General features: G+C 27.4%; 2 protein-coding genes across 7 annotated transcripts in view; one reads left to right on the top strand and one right to left on the bottom strand.

Annotated features, from left to right (window-relative positions):
- LOC116846495 (ER membrane protein complex subunit 1) overlaps positions 1-2,400 on the top strand; it is a 7,345-nt gene extending 4,945 nt beyond the window's left edge. For both annotated transcript variants that reach the window (XM_032820412.1, XM_032820413.1), the window contains 5 exons: positions 57-252; positions 338-535; positions 620-745; positions 855-1,082; positions 1,158-2,400. In XM_032820412.1, the coding sequence (XP_032676303.1) occupies positions 57-252; positions 338-535; positions 620-745; positions 855-1,082; positions 1,158-1,318 (909 nt within the window). In that variant the 3' untranslated portion in view covers positions 1,319-2,400. The remainder of the gene's footprint in view (positions 1-56; positions 253-337; positions 536-619; positions 746-854; positions 1,083-1,157) is intronic.
- A 625-nt stretch (positions 2,401-3,025) lies between these two features.
- The window catches only part of LOC116846494 (TELO2-interacting protein 1 homolog), a 6,658-nt gene continuing 184 nt past the window's right edge, over positions 3,026-9,499 (bottom strand). Inside the window, exons 1-14 of one of the 5 annotated variants that reach the window (XM_032820407.1) lie at positions 8,653-8,808; positions 7,990-8,296; positions 7,010-7,146; positions 6,639-6,816; positions 6,351-6,528; positions 5,942-6,249; positions 5,644-5,852; positions 5,166-5,561; positions 4,849-5,088; positions 4,218-4,763; positions 3,815-4,118; positions 3,505-3,733; positions 3,296-3,430; positions 3,026-3,187 (exon numbers count right to left, since the gene is read on the bottom strand). In XM_032820407.1, coding sequence (XP_032676298.1) covers positions 3,095-3,187; positions 3,296-3,430; positions 3,505-3,733; positions 3,815-4,118; positions 4,218-4,763; positions 4,849-5,088; positions 5,166-5,561; positions 5,644-5,852; positions 5,942-6,249; positions 6,351-6,528; positions 6,639-6,816; positions 7,010-7,146; positions 7,990-8,180 — 3,144 coding nt within the window. In that variant the 5' untranslated portion in view covers positions 8,181-8,296; positions 8,653-8,808 and the 3' untranslated portion in view covers positions 3,026-3,094. Of the gene's footprint in view, positions 3,188-3,295; positions 3,431-3,504; positions 3,734-3,814; positions 4,119-4,217; positions 4,764-4,848; positions 5,089-5,165; positions 5,562-5,643; positions 5,853-5,941; positions 6,250-6,350; positions 6,529-6,638; positions 6,817-7,009; positions 7,147-7,989; positions 8,297-8,436; positions 8,546-8,652; positions 8,809-9,499 lie in introns of those variants that run through there. The other 4 variants (XM_032820409.1, XM_032820408.1, XM_032820411.1 and 1 more) reach the window with 4 other exon arrangements.

Genomic DNA, 9,499 nt, shown 5'->3' on the forward strand with positions numbered 1-9,499 from the left:
TATATCTGACGCGCTGCTAGTAAATAAACATTGATTATTTTAATGGTTGAAACTAGGAATTAATCGCTCATAAAGTGTGGGAATTGTTACTATCACCGAGGAACCAAAGAATAACGCAAGTTGTAGCAAAAAATCCGATAGAACGTGTCCATTCTCAAGGGAGAGTCTTAAGTGACAGATCGGTATTATATAAATATATTAACCCCAATTTAGTGGCTGTAGTAACGGAAGGTATAGGACATGCCCATAAAAGTAAGTATATATTTACTATTACGTGCAATTTAATCAATATTATATTTGTTGGAAAATACTTTTTTATTGTACTTTTATTTTGTAGATACACTTAATTTGTATCTACTAGATGTAGTATCTGGATCTATGATTTTTTCTATCACGCACAAAAGAGTACGTGGTCCAATTCATATTGTGCATTCAGAAAATTGGTTAGTATACAGTTATTTCAATGAGAAAGGACGTAGAACAGAGATCGCCACGTTAGAACTGTACGAAGGAAAGATACAGAGTAACACCACAGGTAAAGACAGTCATAAATTTTCGGCAATGTATGTAAGTTTTAACTGTTGATTGAATAATTAATCACGATTTTTGAATGTTTTAGTGTTCTCTTCTTTAGCGACGACAAAATTGCCAATTGTAGAGAGACAAGCTTTTATTTTCCCGGCATCTATAGAATATATGCAAGAAACGATTACTGAGAAAGGTATTACTAGCAAACATATAATAGGTACGTGTGTATATGATTAGTTAATTGAAAAGAAAAATATTAATTTTGGTTATCTATGTATGTTCAGTTATGTGTGATGCGTTGCGATTAATTTTATTTGTATCCTTAGTTGCTTTAGCCAATGGTGGAATATTAGAGTTGCCGTGGATGATGGTAGATCCACGACGGCCTATTAATCCTGAAATGCGAGAGGAAGGAGTAATACCATACATGCCCGAAATTCCAATTCATATGGATGCTATCATCAATTATAATCAAAGTGTTTCTAGAGTTTTGGGTATTCACACTAGTCCCAGTGGCCTTGAAAGTACTTGTTTAGTTTTTGTACATGGTCTTGGTGAGTATGGTAATTACATATCGATTCTAAAAATACTTTCAATGTAAATGAACAAAATAATTGCTGTATTTGCAGATTTGTTTTACACGAGAGTGGCACCATCTAAAACATTCGACGTTCTAAAAGAAGACTTTGATTATTATCTTATTGTGATAGTACTTGCAGCGCTGTTGATCTCATCGTACGTCACTAAAAAATTAGCATCCAAAAAAGCTCAAAAACAAGCGTGGAAATGATGCCTCGCTTTTTTAGAGAATCGTTACGTAATGTGTATGAATCTGTTCACTATAGGCAAGAATTTTTGCTAAGATAACTTGTAAAATATACTGTTTTATAAATAGCTAATTTTAACACAAAGTAAACGCTAATACTTTGTTATCTTATCTAGAAATTTCTTAAATAATCTTAAATCCCTTGAATAAAAAAAAAAGACGCGTACATGGAATGTATATTTTACCCTCTTAGTAGTACAGAACGCACACGTGCGATAGGTAGTATCTAAATTCTTTAAAGTGTGCTAATCAATGTATGACAAGAGTGGACCATGATCATCGGTTATTAAATTATGGAAATAACTGATAACGTGCTCAAAATATAATTGCTTCTTTGTTAATTGTACGGAACTTTCTGTAAATGAAATGAAATCATTTTATATGATACCTATGCATTCTCGATATAAATCAAAGCAAAAATTAGGAATTTGGAGATAAAATATAGAAAAAAACTATGCTTGATCATTAATGTATTTTACAATGAACATATTGAAATATTAATGTACGTGACTGAACAGCGCTGAATGCAAGAGCATTTACTTGCTATGCAAAAAAAAATACGTGATTGTCATATTGCAAAATATGATAATTTAATTTCTAAACAAATATTTATAATTTATGTGCTTGTAAAATGTTATCTTCTAGAAACTCCGAAGAACAGTATATTTTGCATCTTTCTATGTACCTGTAATTTACCATCCTTTAACATATGTAAAAAGTGTATGCACTTTATACACTTATATTCCAGATTTCTTGTAAAATATCCTCAGCTCAATTTTCCAAATAATTAAGTTTCCTTAACATCATTTATAATACTTGCAAGAAATATTATGTGAAGAAACGCAATTTTTAAATAATTATTTATTACAGAACACATGAAATTATTTTTAAATTTCCTTAGTTTGTTGACAAATTTAGTGGTCTTAGTTTACTACGTATCAATAAACTGATATCATTTCCAATTTTAGAAATAAAAATACTCTGAAATATAACGCGGGAACAGAAAATACAGTTATTAAAGAAATACATTTTTATTATTTTTATTACATGCATTTTTGTTATTTGAAGTAGTATTTGTCATATAACTACCCTGCAATGCAAATATTGCAAAAACTTTAAATTATTTCGTGAAAACTATGTAATTTCATTAATTTTTGTTTGCTTCAAATTTGTTAGTCTCAAAATCAAACAAGAACGATCTACTTGTAGACTATAGAAATTAATATAAAGTTTATATTTTTTTCAAAATATGTGGCAACAACAATTAAAACATTGATATAAAGCAGGAGATATAATATGTAAATATCACTAAATATAATATATTATAGTACATTTTTCTTTTATAATTTATTGCTTAGTAGATAATGAAAAGAGGTGTAATTACATATGAGTGATTGTACAAATACATGTGGAAAATAATTATAAAATCTGTTGGAATTATATAAATATACAAATAAATATCTGCCATAAAAAAGTTTTTAATATTTTTTAGAATATACCTGCATATGATCAAACATATATGTGACAAATCTAATTCCTCATATTCTTTTTATACAATTTTTTTCATATTATCAATTTCTGTGTACACAAATTAATTATATATATATGATTAATTTTATATTACTTTAGAGTCATTTAATGAAAAATAGAAATGTAATTATGTAATGTGAATTAAACAATTTTAAATTAAGACATTATATTATTATCATTATATTTTTCCTAAAGTATCAATATATATTTTTAACATATATCGGATGTTTTTCTTTCGATATACATAATAATATCTTGTACATTTTTGTAATATTCGTTTGACGTTGCAATATCTGTTGGATTCTAAAAAATAACATAAAATAACTTTATGTATCATCAAATGTATCAATATTTTATAAATTATAGTAACTGCACAAATCGCATATAATAATAATAATAAAAAAGTGTTACCAGTATAGTTTTGATATCAAATGTTACATCCGATACTATTTTCTCAACATTTGAATTCCAAATACCGAGACATTTCACCCATACAATATCTGCATTATAATCAGCAATTTCTTTATATAATTTTACACAGGATGCCTGAGAATTTTTAAAATTATCAGTAGCTGGAAATATTTATGCGAGTGTAATATATACTCATTATTCAATATTACTTGTAATGTAGGATTTTGACGTGTACTGAGATAACATTGCGTATCGTTTAATAGTTTCCATAATTCTTGCTCACGTAGTCTCACAAGTCGTGCAACTATTCCCAACGTGTACAATAATTCATATTGCAATTTGTAGATTTGTGTAAATTTATAGATATTTTCAGATCCTTTATTAATACTTTTCTTAGAAGAATCGATCAGGAATTTAGATATGGACGGCAGCACGTCTCTGCAAAATTAATTATGATATTGCAATTTAGATATTATTTGTTTATAGTATGTCATTTTACAGGACATGCAGAATATTTACCGCAAAGTTCTACTTCTGATAAAATCATTTGATATCCTGGCAAGAACATACAAAAGTTGCCAAGCATGATTAATTACGATAACATTTCCACCGTTAAACCTATCAGTTAGTGGATGCCACAGTTGATGTACAATAGGCAATAGTTCATCTTCCCACTGAATCAACATTACTAAACCAATTTGAAGTGTTTGCATTGCCATTAACGATACTTGTATATCATTTGAAGGTAGAAAGTTTAAACAACATTTCATAATTTTTATTATTATCTTTGTATAGATGGGCAATTCCTTGTTTTCTTCTTTGTCTATAAAATAATTACACATACTGTAGGAGGTGTTTGCACACACACATGCGCGCAAGAAAGATTTATGCACAAAAAGATAAATATAAATTTATATTATACCTTCTATATTAAAAGCAGTGTAAGTTGAGTTTGATTCTTCTGATGGCTCAATATTTACATCTACATTCAATTCTGTCTCTTCAATATCATTCTCCAGTTTTTTATCAATATTTTTAGCATTATAGTATTCGAGTAAAGAATTAATAATTGTTTCGGAAAAGTTATTTGTAATTCGTATATTTTCTTCTGATTTTTCCATATCTTCGCATATTACTAACGTTTTTATGCACGTGATAAATGTATAAAATATCCTTAAGAAGTAATAAATATTTTTTTTGCGGAAAGGGTTACTTAATTGCGTCAGTGCGTTTTCTACAATTCCCTGCAGATATGGTAAAAAATCTAATTCACTATACTTCATAACAACTTCGATAACATCAAGTACTCCAGTATTAAGTTCCATTTGACGTAATTTTATTATAATATGAAAGGAAAAATAATCCACGTTCGCACGTAACAGATCACCAATTGTGCTATGTTGCTGCGCTTTTGTGATAATTTCAAGAGTGCGAACTCCTATGTAACTAATTAAACTGTTCTCACTACCTAAAAAATTATTTCTTTTTAATAATTCTTTTTCGTTAACAGATTCCATAAACAGGCTTAAATTTCAAATTTCATTAAAACATACCTGCTCTTTCCATAATTAAATATAAAGTTTTTAAAAGATATATGCTATAGTCACGTTGTAAATTTTTTGCTATGCAGCCTAGTCCTTCCATTAAAAGACAACACTGTACTACGTTACTTCGTGCTTGTGCCAAAGAAGTGGCTTCTGTTACTTCTATAGATAAGTACCACATTTCCTCTGAAGTATAAAAATCCACAATTTCCTTATATAAATGTAAAACGGACGAATCTTTGACAGAAACTGAAACAATTATGAAGATTACATAAAAATCGATTCTTGTAACGTTTTATTTTCTAAATACATGTATATTTTATTACTTAAAATCCAATTGAGTAACAAACTCAGTTCTTTTCTATGTGATGGTGCATCTGACATAAGCTCGAGGATAGTGTCAACTAGTATATTAAAATTTCCAAAATGTCCAAGTAGCTTGCATATTTCAACAATTTTCTCTTTACACGAGCTATTTGTAATAAACTTGAACTGTCTCCATGCATCTGACCCATAGAAATATGCAGGAGCATCTAAATCTTTCACATTTGTTGTCTGTAAAAGAGATACTGCACTGCAATCTATCTCCATAATGTATATAAGAGCTAAAAATAATTTTCGTGTGTGAGCTTGGGAGCTCATTATATATGGCAAATTCTGTTCTCCAAGTAGCTTTAAATAGCCAGCAAATTGATTCAAAGATGCTAATTGTTCGTCATCACCTGAAAATTATAAAAGAATAAAGTGTAAATATAGCCTATTTTAATTTCTATATCTCAATGATTAACAAGGAGAAGATTTTACTTGACCATCTAACAATAGTAGGCAATCGCATAAGTACACCATAAAATTTTTCTTCCAGTAAATTTGTTAGTTTCACGTTATGATTTCTCATAAAGTTTTCACTTATAATAGTCAATACATTGTATGCTTTTATACTAACATCCATAGTTTCATCTTCAGATAAGGAAATCAAATGATCTATTAATGCCATAATGTTTGGTTTCATATTTCTGTGTAAAAAAGATGTTTTATATTGTAAGTTATTTTGACAAAAAGTCCAAAAAAGCATATAAGAAAAAAGTATATAAAAGAAGAATACCTGAAACAATTTTGAAGTACAAGGCTAATAGTTTCAACTAATTCCAACCTGACTTTGTAATGGGAATGACTTCTGATTTTTTCAAAAAGCTGTACACTAGTGCCAAGTTTGATAGCTACAGCTTCAAACCAATCTTGATTTCTGATATCTTGTTTTAGGTTATTTTCAAACATTTTAGTACGTGAAGTATCCAACAAGTAAGTACTGTGATGAGTACTTTTTTTCATTAATGTTTCTACAGACAATATAGTCTCTTCTTTATCATGCATTATAAGAGATATAATTCTTCCCCATGCTCGAATTGCCATCTAAAATATTAGTTTAATATATAGATTAGATTTATTCTTTAAGTAACTTGCTTCAAAATATATTATATAGTATTATCAATACGTATAGAAGTATATATTACCACTGTAACTTTGTGATTCTGAATTTCCCCTTCCATTATTATCTCTTGTAATCCACCAATAATACCAGGTAAAAATGTCATAATAGTATCAGCTACCTGTTCTCGCAGAACAATATCAGATTTATTTACTTCGTTATGTACATAACACAAAGCCATTACTGCATCTATTGCTGCTAATCTAACAGTAGTTTGAATTAGCGCAAACATATGTGTGTGTGTTACAAATAATAATATTATAAAACTAATATATAAATATCTTTTCTAATGTATTTCTTTTTAAATATTTACCTTACAGCAGATGATTTTTCAGTTTTTGCAATTGTTATACATAGTAATATTCCTTGACCAAGTTTTATTCTATTTTCTTTATCATAAAGCAATTCTATGACATCAGTACAGGTTTGGAGGATAATGTCTTTAATACACAAAGCTACCAGTTCTTTAAGTTCTTCATGAAATATTAATACTATAAAATATAAATAAATAATAAAATGTATTAGGTATAAATACAATGTATTAGATATTTTTTAATATTGTTTAGTATTCTATATTTTAATAATTAAGTATTCTTTAGTATTATTTAATATTATTGTTAATACACTATATAACATACACTATATAATTTTTAATACACTATATAATACACCTATATAACATACCTTTGTTTGTCTCATTCTTATCATAAATCTGGACCAAAACAGTTGTATAGATATAATAAAATTCCTTCAATTCACTAATTTTATTTTTTTGTAACATAAGCTTCAGAATCCTCAGCAATTCTTCTTTTTTATCCTTGCTACATAAAATATAATAAGAAATACATAAAAATATTATTACATATAAATAAATATTAAAATATTATCACATATAAATAAATATTAATATTTTTAATAATTATTAGAAAATAGCATTATGATACATATACAATTATATCTAATAAATTAGATGTTAGATAATAGAAAAACTAAGCAAAATAACAAAATAAAAAATATATATATATATATAAATGGTATTTATATTTATTGTATTTTTGGTAATATTGAAAGAGAGCTTCATTACTCTTTGATTTGGCTAAAACTTTACAATATTATGTATTTTGATACATGCAACATGAATGTGAAAATAAAATAGAATCGTCGCTCTCAAATAGAACAAAAGTTTTAAAGTGCTAAAAAATGACAGTTTTAGATTTATGAAATCTATCATGTTGACAGCGCGTAATTTCAATATTCTTATATCACATTTGAAATTACACACGTTTTGTATGTCCTGCGCATGCTCATATGTTTCTGCACTGTCAATGTGACAGATTTCTTAACCTTAAAACTATTATTTTTTTAGCACTTTATAACTTTTGCCCTACTTAAAAGCGACAATTCTTTCATATTTTATTTCATATTTATGTATTAAAATATACAATATTGTAAAGTTTCAAATTAGCAAAAAAACCCTTTTCTTTCAGTACTACTGTATTTCTTATTCAGCTTTAATCTTTAATTTTTCCTTAAATTTCAAGCTATTGTATAATCAGTTGAAATCAATGAAATTTCTGAACATTAGCAAATTAGCATAATAATTAATATATTAATATATATTATGTAGTTTAAGTTATTGTAAAAAACAGTATGTTAAAAATTACCTTAAATCTTTGACTTGTAAAGAAATGATAGTAGAATTTAAGCAATACTTTGACAGGTATTGCATGGCTACATGGGAGTTGTTAGTTATTATTTCCACAAATCTACATACGTTGTCTTTTTTTGGATCTTTCACCAGATAATCACAACACGATTTCAGTTCCAAGAAAACTTGTGCAGTAGATTTATCCATTTTGATATCAGTATTAAAATATAACAAGAAATTACTATTCTTTTTCAAATTCCTTTAACTTACTTATCCTTTATAAATTAGGAATTAATATATTCAGGTAAGCACATTGTTTATATCTGTAATCATACAATAGGTTAAATGTATAACAGAATATCAAGATTTCCATTTAATAATACTTTTATTAAAATAATACTGTTGTAATATTTCAGAAAACACATTAAACATATAACAATTAATTATAACAAATAAAGCATACATTTAATTTATTGAAATACCGAGTAATGAAAAATTTTGAAAAGAATTCTTCAAGACCTGCAATGACTCTACAATAAGTTTATATTACTACTGGCCGGTTATTTCAATTTCTTGGTAACTGATAGTTAAATCATACATCTATGTTTTTTCTTCAATTTAAATAAAGACATAGGATTTAATTATCAGTTAAATTACCAAGAAGTTGGAACTACCTTACCTCAATTCTGCTTTATCTGCTACCTTAGATCTATTCTTTTCAATTGATCCGTAGTTTCAGTTTCAGTTTCAATATATGGCTGAGCACACTTATAGCGAATTCGGTTGCTTGCACTAGTGTGCACTGAGTGCGCACTAAGGCTTGTTCATAGTATGTTATTATATTTAAAAATAGTCTTAAATAATTCTCAAATAAATTCTCAAATATTTTTAACCATAATATGATATGTATAACATCCGTACGAATCATTTTATTAGTTAAAATGTTTTTAAATATGTATTTAAGACACGATCTTAAATATAAGAATGTACTGTAAACAGGCCTTAATGCGCACTCAGCGCGCACTAGTGCAAGCTACCGAATTCGCTATTAACTATCAGTTGATCCGTACACACTGGTGTAATCATTTCGTCTGTTCTTTTCAGCTGCACTGCTGAACTGGTGCAATAAGTTAGAGTGAGAGAAAATATACTTGTCTCACTTTAACTTATTGCACCAGTTCAGCAGTAGTTGAAAAGAACAGACCAATGACGTAATATAAAGGTGTATTATTGCGCATGAATGACGTCACGCGTAGTGACGTAATATATAGTGAACCAATTAGAAATGACCAGGAATAAAGCCGCTAAATTCAAATGCCCAAAATTAATCGTACATTACTAATATGTATTAAACTTAAAATCTGTTATATATATATATATATATATATATGATGTATATATATATATATAAAGAGAAAGAGAGAGAATAATATATATATATAGAAAGAGAGAGAATAATATATATATATAGAAAGAGAGAGAATTATATATATATATATATATATATATATATATATATATATATA

This window comes from Odontomachus brunneus, unplaced genomic scaffold, assembly GCF_010583005.1.
Source record: "Odontomachus brunneus isolate Ranch 3 - 2012 unplaced genomic scaffold, Obru_v1 Obru_scaffold_065, whole genome shotgun sequence".
Lineage (NCBI taxonomy): Eukaryota > Metazoa > Arthropoda > Insecta > Hymenoptera > Formicidae > Odontomachus > Odontomachus brunneus.